Source organism: Grus americana, chromosome Z (assembly GCF_028858705.1).
Source record: "Grus americana isolate bGruAme1 chromosome Z, bGruAme1.mat, whole genome shotgun sequence".
In the NCBI taxonomy this organism is placed as follows: Eukaryota; Metazoa; Chordata; class Aves; order Gruiformes; family Gruidae; genus Grus; species Grus americana.
This window is the reverse complement of record NC_072891.1, coordinates 31220378-31243557: the sequence shown is the minus strand read 5'-3', so window position 1 is coordinate 31243557 and position 23180 is coordinate 31220378. Positions and strand designations below refer to the sequence as shown.

At 39.5% G+C, this 23180-nt stretch overlaps 1 protein-coding gene across 2 annotated transcripts in view; it reads left to right on the top strand.

Annotated features, from left to right (window-relative positions):
• The window catches only part of GLIS3 (GLIS family zinc finger 3), a 189297-nt gene that overhangs the window by 145086 nt on the left and 21031 nt on the right, over window positions 1–23180 (top strand). For both annotated transcript variants that reach the window (XM_054808787.1, XM_054808786.1), the window contains exons 6-7: window positions 9822–9963; window positions 18920–19082. In XM_054808787.1, the coding sequence (XP_054664762.1) occupies window positions 9822–9963; window positions 18920–19082 (305 nt within the window). The remainder of the gene's footprint in view (window positions 1–9821; window positions 9964–18919; window positions 19083–23180) is intronic.

Sequence of the window (23180 nt, the reverse complement as noted above, 5' to 3'; positions counted from 1 at the left end):
CATCACTGTGTGCCAAAAGATGAGCCGGTGGGGAAAAAGACCAGCAGGGCTAAGCAGAGAACTTTGGCTGGAACTCAGGAAAAAAGGGTTTATGGCCTTTGGAAGAAGAGGCAGGCAACTCAGGGGGACTACAAAGATGTTGTGAGGCTATGCAGGAAGAAAATTAGAAGGGCCAAAGCCCAACTAGAATTTAATTTGGCTGCTGCCGTAAAAGACAATAAAGAATCTCCACCCTTTACTGGATGTGGGGGAAAACATAGTGATGAAGGATGAGGAAAAGGCTGAGGTACGTAATGTCTTCTTTGCCTCAGTCTTTAACCATAAGACCAGTTTTCTCCAGGTACCCAGCCCCCTGAGCTGGAAGACAGGGACAGGAAGCAGAGTGAAGCCCACATAATCTAAGGGGGATTCAACCTGCTACACCACTTAGACACACACAGGTCTATGGGGCTGGATGGGATCCATCCAAGGGTACTGAGGGAGCTGGCAGAACTGATCACCAAGCGACTTTCCATCATTTACCAGCAGTCCTGGCTAACCAGCGAGGTCCCAGTTGACTGGAGGTTAGCAAATGTGACACCCATCTACAGGAAGGGCTGGAAGGAGGATTCAGGGAACTGCAGGCCTGTCAGTCTGACCTCAGTGCCAGGAAAGGTTATGGAGCAGATCATCTTGAGTGCCATCATGCGGCACGTACAGGACAACCAGGCGATGAGGCACAGTCAGCACAGGTTTATGCTTGTCTAACCTGATCTCCTGCTACAACAAGGTGACCTGCTTAGTGGATGAGGGAAAGGCTGTGGATGCTGTCCACCTGGACAGTAGTAAAGCCTTTGACACCGTTTCCCACAGCATTCTCCTGGAGAAACTGGCTGCTCATGGCTTGGTAAAAAAGTGTCTGGATGGCTGGGCCCAAAGAGTTGTGGTGAATGGAGTTAAATACAGTTGGCAGCTGGTCACAAGTGGTGTTCCCCAGGGCTCAGTACTGGGGTCAGTTCTCTTTAATACCTTTATCAATGATCTGGACGAGGGGATTGAGTGCACCCGCAGTAAGTTTGCAGACGACACCAAGTTGTGTGGGAGCGATGATCTGCTTGGGGGTAGGAAGGCTCTACAGAGGGATCTGGACAGGCTGAATCAATGGGTCAAGGCCAACTGTATGGGGTTCAACAAGGTTCAGTGCCAGGTCCTGCACTTGGGTCACAACAGCCCTACACAATGCTACACGCCTGGGGAAGAGTGGCTGGAAAGCTGCCTGGTGGAAAAGGACCTGGGGGTGTTGGTCGACAGCTGGCTGAATATGAGCCAGCAGTGTGCCCAGGTGGCCGAGAAGGCGAACAGCATCCTGGCTTGTATCAGAAATAGTGTGGCCAGCAGGACTAGGCCCTGTACTTGGCACTGATGAGGCCACACCTTGAGGACTGTATTCAGTTTTGGGCCCCTCACTGCAAGAAGGACATTGAGGTGCTGGAGCGTGTCCAGAGAAGGGCAACGGAGCTGGGGAAGGGTCTAGAGAACAAGTCTTATGAGGAGCGGCTGAGGGAACTGGGGTTTTTTAGCCTGGAGAAAAGGAAGCTGAGGGGAGACCTTCTTGCTCCCTACAACTACCTGACAGGAGGTTGTAGCCAGGTGGGTGTTGGTCTCTTCTCCCAAGTGACAAGCAATAGGACAAGAGGAAATGGCCTCAGGTTGTGCCACGGGAGGTTTAGATTGGATGTTAGGAAAAATGTCTTCACCAAAAGGGTTATTAAGCATTGGAACAGGCTGCCCAGGGAAGTGGCTGAGTCACCATCCCTGGAGGCATTTAAAAGAGGTGTGGATGTGGTGCTTAGGGACATGGTTTAGTGGTTGGACTTGGCAGTGCTAGGTTAATGGTTGGACTTGATGATCTTAAGGGTCTTTTCTAACATAAACGATTCTATGATTCTGTGATTCTATGATTCTCTAATTCTATGATTCTTGTTACCCAGTTGCACTTCAGTCTGGGCTTTAAATGTGCTATCCTGTCCATGATGCTACTTAAGCATCACCAGTATCTGAACAAGCAAGATTGAAGCTGTGTAAAGGATACCTAAGAGGCTGCAGTTAACCGCCCTAACAGCAGCCCAAACACCCTTCAAGTGTTTAAGACTGTCCTCATTGAGTGTCCCTGTTCCAGGCTGGGACCTCCTCTATGTCCATCGTTGGCATGCAGATTTCACACTGCTGGAGATGGGTATTGGCAGCTGGCCTGCATTGGCAGATACTGAGTTTGGAGTCCTCAGTACTAGTCCTGAAGCAACGATATACTGACTTCACTGGGAGTCCCTGTATGAGGAGGGCCTTCCTCTGCCCCTTTGTTTCCTCTCTGTGCTGCAGAGCTCTGCCCCATCTGCTGACGCAGTTGTTTGTGAGACTGCACTGTAAGCTGAATTAGGGTTTTAGCAACAACAAAAAACCCAACCTGAAATAGAAATGCCCAACAATAAATGGGAGGCTGTAGGAACTCTGAAAGTTAGCAGTGCCAACCCAGTCAGCACATCACATCATCATCTAGCCAGGAAACACACTACACAGACAACTTGTAGACAGTGGATGAAACTGTACAGGGATGTCCTAAGGAATCTTTCCAAGAGTAAAATCATATGCCTGAAGGCTAATAATTGGAATATCTTACTAGTAAAGCTGCCAAAGGTTTTTTTCAGTTCTATTCTTAGGGTCTAATCAAGGTATTATTTTGAACAGAGGAGTATTTCCTTGTAGGAACTGGTACATGCATGAACTTAAGTTCCAGTGGAGATTAACACAAAATCAAGTATTTGAAGTAAAGACCAGTGTTATGTGCAGATTTGTTATGCAGAGTTTAAAAAAAGAATGTGAAATCTGAAAATCTTTGTTTCTGTATACTAACAATTGCTGATGTTATCTATAGATTTTCATGGCAATTTTTTGTAACCTGTGGCAGGGAGAAAAATATGTTTGTGGTAAATGAAGCACCAGGTGGATGAGTACTTTATCCACATTTTTCCACTCGTAAAGTGAAAATTTGCCAATCAAATGTATTTTCAGAAAGGGAAAGCAAATCATTCTGCAGTACAAGTGCTTTCTTTGTCAGGCTGCATTTACTTGGAAAAGCTGATGTTTAGCAATGTCATATACTAGTTATATCTCCAAATCAGTGTGGTGCAAAAGAGTGATCTTCTTGCTTTTTGAATGGCACAGCTCAGCTCTTAGATTGCTGTTCACACAAAAGCCAGCTACAAACCTCTTAGAACTGTGAGAAAAAAAGGATGAAATGGGAAGGGTCATAGGTATAATGTAAGTAGCATTTTTTATAAGATAGCTGCATGTTTTCAGATTTGATACAATCTGATATGGGGGAGGGAGAGAGGTAATGTGTGTGTGTGTATGTGTGCACGTGGATGCATCTGTATGGGTGCTTCCCAGTTCTATGACTGGAGTGAGAAAGAAATGAAAGCAAAATTTGTGAAAATGTGGACTTCTCCAAGACAGTGGATGTCACAATAAGGACCATCTTTAGGAGACTTCTGTGTTAAAACATATTACTTCCAAATATGTAAAGCAAAATAATAATCAGTTTTCAACAGAGCTATGATTGAACAAGCTTTTTTGTTTATTTCAGAAAATGGCCATTTACAATGTATCTCACTTAAACTGCACTTCCCTTCTTGAAAGTAAGATTCTCAGTTTGATTTTTTTATTCAAAATTTCCTTTCAGAGGTGTTCGGGTGTTCTTGGTGTTCTATAACACCATTTTTATGAAGAGATAACCCAAAGTATTCCTCATATTAGAATACCAATCAAAAGGACTCTCTGTTCTATATATAATAAAGGTAGAATTTATTTCAGTGTCATCAATCTTAATGTAACAAAGTTTTCCTCTTGTAGTATTGTGTCAAAATCAAAATTTCTTCCTGATGTGAAATTTGCCGAAGTTAGCTGATTGTGTAGGTTCCAGGTCCTTTTGATTTTTAACACAAGAGGCTGAAAAATATTTTTGGTTTACACTAGGTCACAAAGAGGGAAGCCATTTTTGTATTTGAACTCAAAAGTTTGTAGTAAAACTTTGAAAGGAGCAAAAGTAACTATTCCTTGTCTAGAACCTAACATTCCTACTGTGCAGATAGGCTAGTTTAACCTGATTTTTATTGTGTTTTCCTGGCTGAACATTAAACTGAAAGAGAAGGTGAGAGCAGATGAAAACAGCATGCACACATATCTGAAAGGTGTGGTGGACAATTAACAGAATAATGGATCTGTAGAAATCCTGCCCAGATGACCCACTGGAAACAAAGGTTATTGAGGAATCCCTTCTGTCTGCATTACTTCTTTGCCTTAAGATGTCTGTCACCTCCACAGGCAAGAATTAGGAGACTTTGTAAGTGTAAACTTTTAGCAAGCATAAACTTTTATTGTCTGTTGTCAGAAAGGTTTAATACTGTGCAAGAAGGCACTGGGCCTTGAAGCTGATCTGCATGAATAAAGGGATGATCTAGCAAGCAAATGTATAATATGAGTAAACACTGTCACATAGCATGGCTTCATATTGAACTTGGAATTTTCTAGTGGTCACATCTGTGCACTGTCAATGTCATGATGCTAACAGGACATAATTTTACTCTAACTGTACAAGCAAATATTGAATTCTAGCTACTCCTTCAGAAAAACTAGTATAGTATGTAGCTCTATGTAGACAGATCATACTTCCCTCTCCCAATGCCAGCTTAACTTATGGACAATAAAAATGAGTGGAAGACTACTGGCTTATTCTCTACTTGACAAATAGCACTTAGTAAACTTAATACACAGACTATGTGAATAACAGAAATTCCTCCTTAGCTTTATAATGAAAACAAAAACACATTTCTAAAGCTATTACAGTTAGTGTAAAAAAATTCCTCTCAGTGAAACATAGCAGTATATAGGGGGGTTTTGCTTGTTTTAGACATGACAGACACAGATCTAAACTGCATCCAAATATATAGATTATAACCAATGTCTCCCTTACATATGGAAATATGCTACTAGATGCACAGCACACATACAGTCAATTAAGCCTGCTTGTATGAAAGCAAGATTTAAAGTGCTGTGATTTGATGACATAACTGGCATGTTTGAATGACTGGAGGAGTCCAGACTTTGCTGAAGAATTAATATGATTTAATATGAGTACCTACAGGCAGATTTTGAAGTTACTGAGATCATATTTTGTGTGGTTTGAAATGAACTAATAATGTTTAAGAAATCCTAAACTGCTTCTTTTCTGACTAAGTGTATTCATAAACACACATTTCTTATATTTTCCTTGATGGTGTCTGATTTCTATTGAACAGGAATAATGCTGAAGAAACTAGCCAGGTTGTACAAAAACACGTAGATCTCAGATAAACCACACATTGGGTAGAGAAATATAAAACAAAAGATCTTTTCTGTTAAGGAGACATTTTCTCTGGAACAAATGTCATGCATCAAATCAACAGCACGTCTCTGCTCTTGGACTCAAATATAATGAAATTGAAAATTGAAGAATGTAGAATCTTACTCCCTTCTAATTACTTCTGCTTGTATCATTTAATCTTGGGTAATTATTTAATCATATCTAAAATGTACAGGAGTAGAATTTCCATCCATTGTTCTGAAAGCTGATAAACATTAGTTGATTGTCACAGAAGTAAAACAATTGTAAATCATGACTGACAGTGATTTGTTTTGTGTATTAGAAAAAAATGCCACATTGTGATAATGGGAATGTCTCAGATTTCCAAATACAAAACTTCACAAGTCTACCATACACCTGAGCTATTAAAATTGAAAAATCTAGTATTTAGAACAACTATTTCCTATGGGGAAGTTGTAAGTGAGCTGAGGAGTTGGTTGTTAACTTACACCTTGGTCAGCCATAAACTTTGGCTACATTACAGCACACAGAAAATGTCTGTGCTCAGCATGGCAAAATTGTCAGTCACTGATTTCATCATTCAGCAAGGTAACTATCTAACCTTACAGTTCTCAAAAATAGATTGGCAAGTTTTTAGTCCCAGTGTGATTGTACTGGTGCTCAGCTGAGTGATCATGAGGGAAGCAAGGTGATCATGGGGGAAGCAAGTTATTGCAGCCAGGATGCTGGGAGATTTGTGCTGGGATATGATTTATACAGAAGTCAAAGAGACTGTCAGCTGTATTTTACAGCTGGTTGGTAAGTCTACAGTCTAGGCTGGAAAAGAAATGCATTGTCTTTAGAGCAAAGCCAGAAACAGACTGCAGCAGTTAGAGCTGGTCAATTATTATTTCTCCTTTATAGCTTTTTTTAACTGAAGATAAAATTTTATGGATGCCATGAATGGATGGTTAATTTTCTTGTTTTTAAGATCATCTGTCTTTTCATTGTCTGCTCTTTGTTTCTTCACGTACTAAAGAGAAATCATAACTCAGATTTCCCTGCTCTTGACAAAACGCAAAACATTGGTTTCAGTTAAAACTTTTTATTAAAAGTTTTCTATAAAATATGCAAAAATATTTGACTGACATAGAGTGGGTTTTTTACCCTGAATGTCTTCATAGGAAAAAAACCATGCCTTGATCAGTCATATTTTAACCAGTCTGTTTTTTGCAGTCTGTTTCATTCCAAAAAGGCCACAGCTTATGCCAGCCCTGATAATGGTGCAGAGGAAAGATGTGGAAAAACATTGCACAGAGGATGAACTATAGATGGCAGAGAGAGGACCTAGCAACCAAAGCACGGTTACTGCCTCTCTCAAGAGAAAACCACAATGGTGGGGAATGGAGTTTTCCAGAAATTGTGTCTCATTTGGGAAGCAGCTGTGATTTAATGGCTGGTTCTGTTAAAGGAAACTTACCCATTTCTGGTCCTGCTCTGCTAAGCAGTAAAGTAAAGAAAAGGTCCTCTACCCCTTGCTCCTTACCCTTTCCAATGCAGCAACAGTATTTGCTGTTAAAGAGCAACTCGCATGCATACCCTACAGTAAAGGAGGGTAAAGTTATTCCCAGCACCTATTACCTGGCAAGGTATAAACAAGGGTTTATAGAAGGCCTGTGGTAGTATTTTTAGTGGCAATTTGAATTAGCGGTGTGGGTCTGCAGTTGCACAAATCAGTGTGATACCCACCTCTCACTCAGGCTATTTCATTATATGTATGTTAAATACATATATTGTCATTCTAAAATTACATATAATATACATGTGTGTGTTTCTATGTAAGTTTATAAAATCTATATTTCTAGCCCTTGTGATTGTAAATATGAATCAATAATAAACAGCTCATGGATTAAGAACTATCTTCATAAATCAGATCACAGCTGTCTCAGTGTTTGTTTCACTCTTTTTGGTTTTCTGTTGTTGATCCTGGGTTTTGTTTGTGTTTATAAGCATTGATTATTGGGCAAGCCAGAAAATTTATGTCAGCACAGGTTGTCATGATAGATTAGTTCTCAGTAACAAAGGATATGCAAATGCAAAACAAACCTCCTGAACAATGCAAAATAGAAAAATGTGTAAAATAGGCTGTTGCTGTTATTTAATACTTGTTACTAACGTGTAAATATTTAGCTCTCATTTCCTTGTTCTGCTTACTGTTTCATCCATATAAGTGTTATCTGATCATAAAGAATTGATCAGTTCCTTACAAAAAAATTTGCACAAACAAACAACTCTACACAGGTGACCTCTGTAAATTTGTATTCTGTGTGATAGAATCCTGATTTTTTATAGAAGTCAGATATTTTGATATTTATGTTGATATCAGATTCCATAGAAATTTAAAGTTATGTAATGCTTATTAATAATGTAACTGATAAGGATTTTAATCTGGATATATCTAGCATTTAATTTCACATGTACTTGATTTTATGAAAAAGCCATGTTACTAGTACTAGCAATAAAAACAGAATAATTAGAGGATAGTAGCAGACAATCATATGTGCTACACTGGAAGAAACATTTGTACTTATAGTGAATTGTAAATATGGATAATAAAGGAAAAGCATTTGTCAGGGTATTTCTGCCTTTCTGCCTCCCTTTCTCTCTTCCTCCTTCTTTCACTTCCCCTCCCCCCCTTCCCTCTCTCTTTGGACAATTCTAGAATAACAAATTCTAGAATAACAAATATAGCATACCTTCTGGCTTAATAATGACTCAGTTTTTAAGAGAAGAAATAATCTACGGCATGCATAGTCTGTGCATAGGTGTCATAGGCTGCGTAATATCTTATTACCGTCACCCTACCTCAGGTGCTTTTATGATGTGTAAGAACAACTCTGCACTCTGTTGCAACAGTTTTATACTAATGCATATCATCAGAAGTAATTTGATTATCAGCATCTTGTGGCACAGTAACAGGTCTTCCTACAGTTGCATTCAGTATCATTCTCTCTTACTCTTTTTTCTTCATTTCTGAGTATAGGATCGACAGAAATTTATCTCGTTGCTCTTCCTCGCCTTAGGAGTCTCGGTTATGTTCTAGTTACTGTTCTCTGCTCACCTTTCATGGCACCAAACAGTGCAGAGAAGCCTCAGTTGCATCTCTGAGATTTGCTTCTTGGGGCACTGATGCATGAGTGCAGCAAATCCTGCTGCACCAGGTCAGGTTTCTGTCCACCACGCTGCATGGACTATCTCTTCAGGACAGGACAGGAGATTTGTCTGCATCTCAGCCACTGCAGTGGCCCACATGCATATAAGCACAGAACCTGCTTTTTCATGCTTTTAAATTAATACACCAGCCTATGAGCCAAGATGGCTGTAAGGAACTGGCAAATTTTTGTTATATATAGCCGGCAGGGGGGTGGGACAGGCATCAGTCCCAGTAGCCTGCAGCGGCATCCATCTGCCACAGACTTCAGGGTGCGGTTTTGTATTACGGCTAGAACAGCCTTGCATCAGGGTGCTGCAGTAGGCTTTTCTCCCTTTTCCTTATTTTGGTTTTGGGATTATTTTTTTTTATTGTATTTTTTTATTGTATTGCATTGTAGCCTCAGAGTGAGACTGTTCAGTTTCATCCAAAGGAAAACTCTTGTTATGAATTTGTTTATTAATTGTTTGCAGAGTGAGTTTTCTGCTGTATCAGCCAGATAAACAGACTTGCTGTTGATGGATCAGGTACCAGGCAAGTGGCTGTGCATGCAGCTGGGGTTAGTGGCAGTGACGGAGCCCTCCCTTTCAGATCAGTTCAACCATAATGTGAAGCAAATGCAGTCCTAGTCACTTTAACAATGTCGTCTTGAGACAACTTTGGTCCATATAAAGTGGTAACACTTCCATCCTGTCCATCTTTAATGACAGCACTCCTTGCTGCTTACTCCCAGTCCCTCATTTCCACTGCCACAACCACCTTTGCTTTTCTGGTCCTTCAGTGAGCCAGTTCCGGGCACTAAACCAGAAGGAAAAATATTTATATTTTTTCTACAGTATGCTGATACTAGAAACGTCAGACATTTGATAAATCTCTGTTACCTATGAATCAGGACACTCTTCTCTTTTTTGCAGTGTGTGACAAGAGAACACCCGTAAATCCATCTGTTCAAGGTCCTATCTGTACAAGTAGCCCTTGTCCTGAGTACAGTCTTGTGAAGCATCTGTAAGAGTTTCCTTCCTCAGATTCAAAAAATACCTGCTATAATGGAAGGATATTAACCAGGATTTAAAAGAGAAGAATTCTGCTTGTGCTCCATTTCCTTCTCTAACTCCTCAACATTTCTTCATCACAATTTTTCAGTGTCTTAAGGATTTTTGTGATTTATTTCCTTTTTTTTTTTTTTTGGTCCCTGTTGTAATAATTTCTACTTTTTTATCTCTTGTGTTTCAGTTGCGATCGAGCTCAGAGCTTGGCCAGGACATGCTGAATGACTGCCTTGCAATCCAGCCCCTCCAGCCAGCCCCATCACCACATGATGCTGCAAATAATACCATGGGGCACTCCCCAGGGCCTGCTCACAATATTTACTCAGGTATAGAAAAAGACAGATAAACAGCCTGCTATATTATTGCTTATTTAAGATTAGGGATGGTTTTGCAGAGTAGGATGTACTGTAAAATCCATATTTATCTCATGAGGATAGAATCTGCAAAGTAATATAAAAAGAGAGATTTTGAAAAGATTTTTACACTTTTTTTTTAAGAGAGGCAGGACAAATTGTATTTTATCCATGAAAAGACCTACTGCAACAAAGAGCAATATTTCTGCTTTATAGGTGTTTAACTTCTGCTAGCAATTCACTTCTACTATTTCTTGTAGACATCTTGAATTCATTAAGCTTCATTTAAAATCAAAGTAGTATTTTTCCTTGTCCTTATTCATGGATCACATATCAGTTTTCCAATAGATCTACATTAATGAACTTAAATGCTGCATTATGAGCTCTCACATTATGATTATAAATATACCAATAAACACATTTATGCTATAGATGTAATAATCCTATTTTATTATTTTAGTTAATTATCTGAGATTTTCATATTAAAATACCTAATTCATTCATACCTGGCTAAATGTACAATTGTTGTTTACGTTTCAGCTACATTTGAAGCATTTGATAAGTTATGAACGATCATACATCTCAAAGCTCAAGACGATGGGCAGGATGTTCACATATTTTAATGCAGTAGCTGTAAAGACATCTGCTTTTAACTTTCAGTCAGAATGCATTACATCTTCTAGCAGTTCAACTTTTAATTGAGAACCAGATGTAGGAAGTGAAAGAATTGGCTGAATGTTGTGCAGTACTGAAAAATGACATTATAAAAAAGTGGCCACATCAATAAGTGGTTTTATTTTACTGAGAGGCTTGTAAACCTATCAATTCTATGATTTGTTTTTGTCAAGGTTGTTGTGAGCTACACGTTAGTTGGTGATGATGTAGGTTTATAAGACAAAAATCAGGAAATTTAAAGCTGCGATTGACTATATCCTAAGTTATAAAATAGTTGGCATTACTTGTATGCTGTTAACTTTTCAATGCCTTAGTCTGAGTACAGGCTGAGTGTGGCATCTGTTACTTGAAAGCTAAAGGAAATTTCAGATGTTAAAGATCTGATTTTGGCCAGGGAACCTCTAGGAGCATGGTGTTGGTTACAGTTGCTTATTTGATATTGTGCTTTGAGAGGGAGTTGGATAGTGAGGAATGTTGAGATTTTAAAAATTATTTACTGGCATGACCCACTGTAATGCGTCCCTAGACAGGATAGAAGCCAGGTCAGTACAGTGTGTCAGATGACCTGAGACCAGGTTTTCAGTCTGTTGAGCACTCTGCTTTTTTACCAGTTTAGCTTCCAGACTACAATTAAGTGTCAAACTGTGGTTGCTGGGTCAATCCAAACCTAGGCTGACAGCAGCTTGAGCAAACTGCCACCCCGTGACTTGTCAGGATCCTGAGTAAAGCTATTGCCTCCAGCCAGCCCTTTGCTGCCAACTGTCTGCAATCATAATGTCCCATAGACAGCTTCGGAGAGTGTGGCACTACTTTTTGTAATCTCATTCATGCCTTGCCTTTAAATACTTGGGGTTTACAGCACTACTAACTATAGACATTCTTTGATATAATAACTTATTTTGTTTTTTTCTTACTTGGCACTGCTTCCCATTGTGCAGCAATTTTTATAGTATTAATCAACATACTTTTATCAGCATTAATTTCTCTGTAAGTAATAAACTGCTTTCCCTTACATGTATTTACAGCTATCTATAACTTGGGAAATTTTTCGCAGTTTTATTCACTTGTGTTGTTTCACATTAATTAACTGAGGGTATTATGTTAGGTATAGATGAATCCACGTCACTTCATTTTGACAACCACCCAATGCAGTTGAAATGAATTTTTTCATTAGCTAATCATCAGGGCTGCTACATAATAATATACTATGTCAATAAGTGAGGTAAGTCCAACAGAGGGGAAATTATTTTATTAAAATGGCAACATGAAAATTATTCATGGCCCAAGGACGGAAAAGCAAAACATACGAAAGCTTAAGTATCCTGCCTTAGAGAAGCTACCCTTCAAAATTCTCTGAAAACAACATTTTTTTTCTAAATATGAAGAAAAACTTTGAGACTTTTCTGAAAAATAAAATATGTAACTTTTACTGGGAACTGTTAGAGACAATATATTAGCTGAAATGTGTCTGCGCTACTTTTCAAGTAGAAACAGGAACAGATTAATGCCATTAAATCAAACTTTTCTCACTTGAAGGTTACTTTTCTGATCATTTATGCAAATTTAAAGCAAAGGTAGGTTTTCTCCTTTCGTAAGAGATCTACAGAATAAATGTTTGAAAGCAACTATTAGAAATATGACAAAAGTAGACATTTAGATGCTAGTCCGTTTCCACTTGCCAAAGTACAATGCCTCTAATGATCACCACTTCTTTGTACTGTTAAAGTACAGAATCTGCAAACACAGATATATTTAAATGAAATACAGCAATAATCTTTTTGATTATGTATCTATTACTTAAAATTAAGACTGCATAAATGATTTTTATCTTGTGGCCTTTGTTACTCCATAAAAGAAATCTGAACTGAGTATAATCTTATTAGTACAAAAAAATTATTTTTGCTCTACTGTTTGGTTAAAACTTGATTATTTCATGTTTAAGAAAAAAACAGAATGTGTAATTAATTTATAAATAGTTACTGAATATCACACTTTGCTCTGCTCCAGAGCAAGCAAACAATATTGCTAAAGCTTGTCAAGTGCATGATTTTCTTTGCAAGTTGGAAATTAAAACTTGCATCAGGAAAGTTACAGATGGTTTTGCAATTCTAAGTGTATTTTAAATGTCTTATGCTCCAGTACAGTGAACTTTGACCTAACTTCTTTTATGCCTATGACTTAAGATGTGCTTTAATTAGGTAACACTTTTCCTTGTGTGGGTTTGTTGGGGTTTTTTTCCCCAGTGAAATAGTACTGAGCTAGGTGCTCTACACATATAATAAGAAAGAATTAATTCCCAAAGGAGTTTATATCTAAGGTAATGTTAGGGCAGTAGGGTAACGAACTATTAAGAGGATCTCTGTTGTCACATTTTTGGCTCAATTTAATTATGGCATACATATCCAGAACTCCTACCAAATGTGATATATTACCAGGTAGGACCACAATAACATTACAGGGGGCTGAAAAGTGTTAATATTATTATTTTACCTGTTTTAGGGAGGACACTTTATTTCCCTTCAGACTTGTCTTTTTATTCACCAGTTTTACTTCTGAGTTTATAATTTCCTTTTGGAGACAGCTTCATGGATCTCCAAAAATTGGTGTAATGGCTGGGTTCACATTGTGAAGAAGAGAACATTTACTGATGAATTGGTACAAACATTGTAAGCAACAAGGCAACTGTGCCATTTGTAGTTCCATTCTTCATGATGAAACAGAACTTCAGAAACTGCATTCCACTGAAAGAGCAGAATCTGTCTTGAAAGGCAGGGATGTGATGTAAAGAGGCCATGGCAGGAACAACTTTAAATCCCAATCCAGACCCCACTCTATTGCTTCAGGGATTTAATTACTTCTTAATCTCAGAAGCTATAGGGATTTCCAGGATGTCCAGCTTTCTCAGCTAATAATCAGTCCAGCTGTCCATCATTGCAAGTATCCAGCAACAAGACTAGAAAATGTTTATCATGTTCAGATCAGAAAAGAGATCAAAGAATGTTCAAAAATTAGAACTACACACCTTTTCTTCTTTATATTATAGGCTGCTTTGGGAGCCAGCTGGGAGGCTTTTACCAAGCCCCATTTTTATCAGAGGCCTATAATTACTGATAAACTAACTCTATTTTTATTCTGACTCAGCTGGTAATTCTTCAATAACATTCTTAATTTTCCTCTCCTATTTTCTGAGCTGTGGAGTAGGGGAAAAGATTCTTAGTACATGGTGTGGGTCTTAGGACAATTTTTACATGTGGATGACCTTTACCACAAACCCACCTTATGTTGTAAGCATTTAGATTTCTAAATATTTGAGGTAAGGGATCTCAAAAAACAGATTGATTGGACAGGTCTCAAAATAACAAGACTGGATTACTGTACAAAGTGCTTTCCCAGACTTGTTTTCTTCTTCTATCCAAATATCATGAGTGGGTGGACTTTGTAAACTCTCCAGCTTTCTAGGTGTCTCCAGTACTTGGATGCCTCCAGAATCTCTGATCTGCCTGCAGAACATAGAATCATAGAATCACAGAATGGTTTGGGTTGGAAGGGACCTCAAAGATCATCTAGTTCCAACCCCACTGCCCTGGGCAGGAACACCCTCCACTAGACCAGGTTGCCCAAAGCCTCATCTGAAGAAAGATATAGAGACCGTCAATGCAGATGGTCCATATGACAGACTCCCTTTGGAGACAGGCTTATTATCTTCATCATATGATTTTGACTTCTGCTCTACTACTTAATGCATGATGGCTTATGAAGTTCCATACACAATACAGTCCTCAGATTTACAGATGAGCTGGGCAGGATCAAGGCAACACAGGCAGCATGTTTGACATTTGCTGGGCTAAGCACTTAAGGCTCAACACAGCACATGCCCACATATTCCTGGCCATGAAATCTGGTAGGGAAGTATGAGCTCTCTAGAGAAGGTGAGAGGGAAGAATATATGGAGGTGATGCTCCCAAGTGCAAAAAGCATTTCAGATTTTTCCTTCTGTGCACTAATAAATTGCTTGTTCACAACGACCACATAAATATTCCTTATAGAAGTGGAAGGTTAAAAACAGTAATTAAGAAAAACACTCTTGCAAATGTATGTATGTATGTATGTAATTTTAATTGATTGAGCTACAAAATGAAACCTGCACACTGTCTTATTTTATATGGAAAGAATTCTCAGCCCTACTCCAAATTCATGCTGGCAGTGGTAAGAGGAGAGGTATTTCAGGGGCAGAAATAGATTGACAGGGTGCTAATTTGACAGGAATAAATCCAAGATAGTAAATTATACCATTGTTGGTAATTTGCAAAGGGGAGAGTGATTCTTCTGCATTTAAAAAATCTTCCATGGAATTACAGGTTTCTGGCTCCAATTAAAAAAAAAAATCTTTTAGGCTTTGGATTCTGTAAGTTTTAAATGCTACTTTTCTGTCTTTTTTTTTTTTTTTGAAGGAACCTTATTGAGAATCCGCTTTTTCTCTTCCAACCATCTAATTTGTTCCTATGCATTATGAGAATGCATGTGAATTTAGCTTCTCATAGAGAAGCCTTTGCAGAGATATTCTCATGGAAAATTCCTATGTGTTGATAAATTAGTTTGCGATGAGACTCCAGAAGTAAAAACATGGCTCCTCCCTCTCTGTGGCTGAAATTTTATGGGTGTAACCCAACCCGAGGTTCACATTCAGGACTAACAGGTCATATCCATCTTGTAACTCATGGTGTAACGTGGGCTTTTTAAAGGACACAGAGGAACAGCATCAACAATTCTCTCTTTTTTTCTTGTTTTTGGTTTTGTTTTGTTTTGTTTCAGAATATCTGAATCTCTTAAAAATTACTTTTTGTGTTAGTCTATCTTGTATTGATAGAGAGAGAAGCCTTGTTGTAGGAAGCTTCTGCATCTTTCTGTGTGGACCTACCTGGTGGTGGTATATTGGAGTCAGTGAGCATGCTGGTTACCATCATCATTTGTTCAGTTTCATACCATTCAAATCAGGTGTTTAATAGGATCAGGCACTGGAAAGGCATTCCTTTGTGTTGATATTTCCTGCCAGCACTTTGAGCAAGCAACTCACATTTAACACCTAACCACTGGAAAAGCGTGCCACACGCACAGCTCCCAAGAAAAAGTGGACAAGTTATCTAGCAGTTCCTTAAATAGTGTCCAAAGTTTTCTGTCAGTCTCTTAAGACTAGCTGTTCTAGGGAAATGACCTGCCACTGACAATATTTGTTGACTGACATAAGTCTGTAGACTGCCAATGGCTGACAATGTTTCCCTTCAACTGGTATTTACAAGATTCAGGTAATAGCTTGGACAAATGCCATGTCTACATTAGGAGGTTTTAATAGTAGCATTTCCACCGGGAAGCAGCTGCCAGCATTGCGATTTCACTTCACTGAGTGCCCACGGAGGTGCTTTTGTCAGCACAGTACCTCTACGCAGCGAGAAGCTGCACTGACAAAAGATGTTTCACTGCCCACAGGTGTTATATGGTCTCCCACACCATTATTTGTGTGCTGCTCTTGGAGGCTTCATTACAAGGCACTGTGGGAGCCTGGGTATGCTCTTCTGTCATGCTGTGATCATTTAACATATCCTGCATACAGGAATATGTTTTTGCAGCTACTATGTGTGCTTTTTCTTCCTTAAATATGCTACTTGCCTCTCTATTCCCTGCCCCCTAGTAAGTTAGCTCTTTCTCTACACTGTGTACTATTTCTTCATCAGAAACAAAAGAAGTACAGACAAAATTGCTGGGAAACCTAGCCAAGAGGTACTACAGTAGCAGATACTGCTATGATGGTGAATATTGCAGTGGGCTTTAGGTTGCTGTAGTTCAGAGAAAGGACAGATGGTTGCCCATGCCTGGCTGCAGATAACCTTTTCCCAGGGACAGATTCACCAGGTCTTGGGCAGTGCTGTGCTACCACTGCAGCCTGGACCAGCTAGAAATGTGCAAGCACAACTTAGAAAATACTTGCCTGAAATCCTTATCATGGTTGTGGCAGAGAACAGCTATTGACAGGGATGAACAACTCTTGCTGCCTTATGCTGGAAATCCAGTCAGAGTCCAGCCTTTTTACTCCTGATCAACCACAGCCTTGAAGAAATTTGTTTTAAATTCAGAGATCACAGTACTGGGAAATTAAGTCATTGTATTTTCTTACACATGTTTTCTTCATGGAAAAAATGCAAGTTACCCCTTTATTGCAAGGAATAATTTAAATAGTCTCTGTTTTTATTTAGATAATCTGGGTTTTCCTTGGCAATGTACTGATATGTTAAATATTCTCTCTGATTATTCTGCCAGAATGTGCATTTGGTTGTTTTTCAGTATTTCCTTCTGCACTGCATGTAAGCATAAAATAATAAATTCAAAAGGTCATTCCTTTGTTTTGCCCACTGCATTTGTCTTGATGCTATTCTGAGAGACAGGTGTGGAGTGAGTGATTTTTGGGGTGCATGAGTAAAGTGAAAAAACAACAAAAGTTACTTTCCCCAGTCTTAGGGGGGGTTCTTCCTCAGCCCTTTCTTAGTGAGTTACTCTGCTGGCCAAGTGATGTCTCATCTCCCTGTGTGATCTGCAGCCTCTGTACCTCTCTTAAGTTTTAGGATGCCTTCTACTATCAGATGTCTGTTGTCACTTGGGTTGTGATTAGGAGGCTCTGGTCCATATAGGAATTAGCAAACAAGCAGTAGAGGCTAGTGCCGAGAGCAGCTGCAGGCATTTTTGTTGGTCCTCCTGGCCACGTGGTAGGGCAGCCTCCGCTCCTCCAGCTTTGCCCACCAGTGTGGCTCATGCCGACTTTCCCTAAACTTTGACATTACCTCTGCAGCATCTACATTGGATGTTTTTATTTACAAAGTGGTTTCCTATCTGTCATCTTGCACTGTGTGTCATCTCCACCAGCTGAAAGATGCTCAGGACTGCTCTTTAATGAGGCTACAGCGTAATTAAACTTTTGAGCCTTTCCCTAATTCTGCCTTAGCCTGGTGAATATCTAGCATGTCACAAAGGCTGGCTTGTGAGGATGGATAGAGGCTTTCCAGAAATAAGCTGAGGACTTGGGAGATGAGGTGGACTTTTCACTCATTTCATCTTCGGTAGCAACATTCAAAATTGTGACCTGTGAAATCATTTTCTTGAAGATGGATCTATGGTGGAGTTACTCTTAACGTACTGTTTGTTCTGCTAGGACTGCAGCATCTATGCAGGTATTTTAGCCTGGAAAGATCTTTTACTGGTGATAATGCCCTTTGGGAAACTGGTTTAAATTCTAGGATTTTATCAATAAATTTGAATCACTAGCTCCAACATATTCACTAACATAATAAGTTTTATAGGTAGAATTTTATTCTGTAAACTAGGCATAAACAATACTTTTTTATAAAGAGACTGGAAGATATGACAACCAAACAGAGAGAGATCATTTTCATGTTGTAGACAGCCTATCTAATTTGTTCTCAGGGTTCATAAAATATTTAAGAGCATGTATTTGGCTGCCATTCAACATCAACTTAAACTACGTGACACAGATGTCAGTAAAAATAATTGAGTAATTGGATTTTCAGAGGGATTTGGTAATCAGTGTCTCACTTTCTTACTGCCTGATTTAAAGAACTTCTGAAAATGAGGATTTGGATTCAACAATTAGGACATTTGGAGCGAGTCCTGTATTGCTTTTTGTTTAATCATCCAGAACCGTTCCTTATTTGGAATGTATACAAGAGCAATCTCAGAAAACTGTGAAACTGTTAATGCTAGTTTAAAATTTTTGTAGGCATTACTGGGGAATATGGGGGCAATAATAGCAATATTTGAGTTTTGGTTGACCTGTTCAAGAAATTTGGGATTTTTACAGCTGAGGCGAAAATATAGAAAGTATTTTACTCTTTATGAAACTGTGCTTTCTGTTCACTAGCTCTAAAAATACATAATTTAGGAAGCATTTGTAACCTCTTCTGCCACCTATAGAGGATTTGCAGCCTTATTCAGACAAAATTCCTAAGACAAGGAGCACAGCTATGTCATGCCTGGTTTTATGAAAGTGCCATTTGGGAGCAAAGATTATTTAGTTATTTTTAATACTTTTTTTTTTTTCCTTCAGACAGAAAACAACACTTGAGAAAAACCAGTTGGTTGCTAAGAATTGGCACTATAGCTTTAGGGAAGGTGTTACCCATTAGTATTTGGTCCGTTATCAATGCTATCACCTGCTTGATGAGAGTTATTTCTCTCCTTTTGCTTTCAGTGGCCGTGTTCCCCAGCACACAGACAAGTCGAAGCGGAACAGCAGCTGGGGCAGTGTCCCTGTCCCACCCTAGCAGCCATCCCTCCCCAGGATGTAACATACAGGGTAGTCCTCTCCATCCTCCCCCCCAGTTACCTCTTCTCTCAGCTGTGGACTCAGAGAGGTAAGACCAGCCCCTGCTTTCCCCAAGCTAAGCCTGGGGCAGGACTGCCTTCAGAGCTGCCAGGCTGGGTGGAAACTGAATTGTGGGTGTGCAGAAAGTTGCTGGTGGCAGCCCCTGGGTAACGATTGCTCTGGGTATGGCTTTGCCAGGGGAAGGAGAGGTCAAAGGGACTCATCCCAGCCTGGGCAGGGAGGCTTTCTATCTGTCTCCATTTCAGGGGCTTCCTCCCATCCCCTCTTGATCTCCACCCGTGGCCCGAGCAAGGAAAGTCATACTGGCTGGGATGCTAAATGTCAGAAGAGCTCAGCCATACCCTACAGAATGGGGGCCCTGAGTTTCATGTTTCTCTTTATTTGTGGTAGGAGAGTAATATTCTGTCAATATTCTCTCAATACTAAGTATTTCTGCAGGAACTTAGCTTTTTTTTTTTTCCCTTGGCATTTTATTAAGACTAATAGGTAATGAAAGAATGCTAAATTCACTGGTTTGAGAGCTTGATTTATAGTCAGGATTTATTTTATGCTAGCTAGGTACAAACCCCTTGACCTTTGCTGCTTCCATGATTTTAGATATTTCACTGATGTGAAAGCAGATTGTTTGGAATTATTTTAATTTTCATGTTTAGACATTCCCTAAATTATTTTCAGCAATCTTTCTAATTACTTATATAGTGTATGGTATTATAGGTTTACATTTAGTTCATTGATCCAGAAGTTTACCAGATTACAAGACTGAAGAGGCCTAAGCAAATAGATTTTCAGTGGAAAAGTCAGAAAGATACACCATCACACAAAATACTGAATTCTTACTATAAGTATATGGATACTTAAATGCTATTTTGTTAATCTCACTATTTTTCAGTGTTATAAATGATAAATTGCTGTATTTCATTAATGTTTTTCAAAGTGTTTAATTTCCTTGTGTGACAGAAATGCCAGTAATTTGGAGAGCACAAAGTGTCCAATTACAAACCTGAAAAGAACATTCACTAGATTTCAATTACTGATAAATGAGCATAATTTCTTTGGAGGAAAGCAGTATTCAGTCTGCCGTGTGTCAGGAAGATGGAAGAACGTGATGTCTCAGGGAATTGACAACAGGTGAAAGTACTTTTTTATTTGAGACTGCATCTGCGAATTCAGCCAATTCTGGAGCCAGTGGAAGTAGTTGAGGTTTTTGTACACCAGTCTGAGATGAAATTTGCTGTTTCACGATCATTGGAGCTCATCTAGTGGTTCAGTCCTTCCTCCTCCCCTCCCTCCTGGCCACGTGGTCCTGACCCTTTTCCCTTGCCTCTGTGCATCTCTGGGGCTGCCCACGCTTTTTTGAGCACGAGGTGACACACAAGGACAGATCAATAGTTATTACAGATATAAATTTCATGATGACAGACAGTGATCTTCTCATTAGCCCATTTCTGAGGCAGTTACTGGTGTAGGATCATGGCAGACACATTTGGAGTATGACTTAACTCATTAAGTCCTTAAACGAATTACAGACCTCAGGATACTACAGTACTTTACAGAATAACAATATTAAAAGCCAGTGTGATACACCCCTTTCTCATATGTTAACTCTATACACTCTCTCTAAAAATGCTCTAAGTGCTAATTCCTATATGTGGAGCTACTTTGGACTGCAGAAAAAGGTGCGAGCATCTTCATTTAGGTAGTAGGACAAATGGCAATTTAAATTCAGAAAAGAAAAAAAAGTATTACAGTGGCATTGGTTTTATTACAGAAGATATAGTAGAAATTAAGGGAAACATTTAAAAGAAAAAACTAATGCAGAATCTGCATCTTGAATCTAATACAGTCCGGTCATCTAAGGGCCCTGTGAGCAGGCTGTCATTTACACCACTTCATGGGTGTGATGATAGCTGTGACAACGTGAACTGAACAAACCAACACTTTAGTACACAAAGTGCCAGAGATAGTGTCTTTGAAAGGTGCGATTCACCCTGTTTATCCCAATCTCATCATTGAGAGGGGGCTGCAGCATTTAGGGGTGCAAGCAGGAGATTTGTTCTCCCCGTGCTGGGCAGCTCCTGACGTGCTGTGCGAGGCTGGGGTCATTCCAGCGGCAGGACGGGCTGACCAGCGCTCGCCCCTTCCACAGCCTGCGTTTGTTGGACTGCAGCCGATCCAAGCTGGCCTGGCTGCTCTGGCAACTCTGGGGGCGGTCATGTGCCCCTCACATTTTGGACAGCAGACTCAGGTCTGTGAGTGACACAAGCAGAAGGAAATAAGCACTTTCCTTATGTCTCCACAGACCATGGAGTAGAGAAATTATTGGAGGGCTTCTTCTGCACCTTCCTCCACCAAGGGGATGGGAGGGAGAGCGTGGACTTGATTAAGCCTTATTAATGTGAGAAACTGAACCAAACATGGGACACATCTTACACTGCTTTCATTCTGGGTACAAGACTCAATGTACACAGAATGCAAGTCAGAGAGTTTGGATCCAAGAAGCAACTTCATTTATCAAAGGAGAGAACATCCATAATGAAAATGCAGATTTAAATTTTATTTGTTCCAGCTCTTTGTTACTAACTTTCAGTGCTCCCCTAATATGAAATATTGCAACTGTTCAATGAAGGTACCAAATGGTAATGGTACTCAAAAGCATATGTAGAAATGGTAATATCTGTGGAATCTCCTTCCCTGAAGATAGTCAAAACCCACCTGAACATGATCCTGTACAACCTGCACAGGAGGTCCCTTCCAAATTCTACCATTCTGTGATATGTATTTGGCTTCCTTTTCGCTCTTTTTGTAGTAAAAGAAGACATAGGCATTCAAGGAAGCTGAAAAAAAACAATCAAATTGAAACCTAGATAACAAATTTTGGGTTTATATGGCATATTTAACATGTGCATCTCAGTACCCCAAAATTGATGGTGACAAATGCTTTAATTTTTTTTTAATTGAATTACCCAACGTATAAATTTTGCTTTTCAAAGCTTGCTTTTGTGCAAGAAGTAGCCTGTTGACCGATGTGAGACCAGAATAGAATTTTTCATTTGGACTTGGTGTTCCAGATGATTTTTCACCTTCCTATGAACCAGAGCTAGTGCTGTGTCCTGGAAGCATGACACATCCTGGCTTGACATTCTAGAGATTTGAATTTCTAGAGACTGTGTAAAGCTGGAAAGAAGGACTTAGGGCTGAACTGTTCCGTTTAGCATTACTGTAATGCTATAATAAGTTCTGCAACAGTACTTTTTTTTGCTTATTTGAGTGTGTGGTTATATTCCTTTTATGCTTTTGATGTAAAATAGTAAGTAGCTCCAAGCTAGACTTCCAGAAGCAAAAGCCTCTGAGTAGTTCTAACCAAGGAGTTGAGACATCCAGTCTTCACATATTACAAAGTTCTTTGTATGTGGCATACAAGAGGCTGCCACAAAGAAAGTCTTTAGTTAAAGACCTTAACAGTGTGGTTTTGAAATCAGTAATTTCTTCCCAGGCCTGGGACACTTCAGAGGATTGTCTGCTGAGACATCATCACTTTTTTTTGTCAGTGAGCAAATTACACATATTTATGGCTGACACTAAAGTGTGGAGGTGGCAGCAAGTCTAACCCTGAACCTGAGGTATAGAATCACAGAATCATAGAATCGTTTTGGTTGGAAAAGATCTTTAAGATCATCAAGTCCGACCGTTAACCCAGCACTGCCAAGTCCAACCACTAAACCATGTCCCTAAGCACCACATCTACACCTCTTTTAAATACCTCCAGGGATGGTGACTCAACCACTTCCTGGGCAGCCTGTTCCAATGATTGACAACCCTTTCAGTGAAGAAAATTTTCCTAACATCCAATCTAAACCTCCTATGGCACAACCTGAGGCCATTTCCTCTTGTCCTATTGCTTGTCACTTGGGAGAAGAGACCAACACCCACCTGGCTACAACCTCCTCTCAGAGCCAGCCTGGCAAAGCTTGGAATTTTTCTCCAGCCTGTTTCCACACTTCCTCTTTTTTGCAAAGGCACTCTTCCTTTTCTTTGCATTTGCAAGAAACTCAGTTCTTTAATACTATACAGCCACAGAAAATGCTGAGAGAGATTTTAAAGTTATATATCTCTGTCTCCAGGGAAT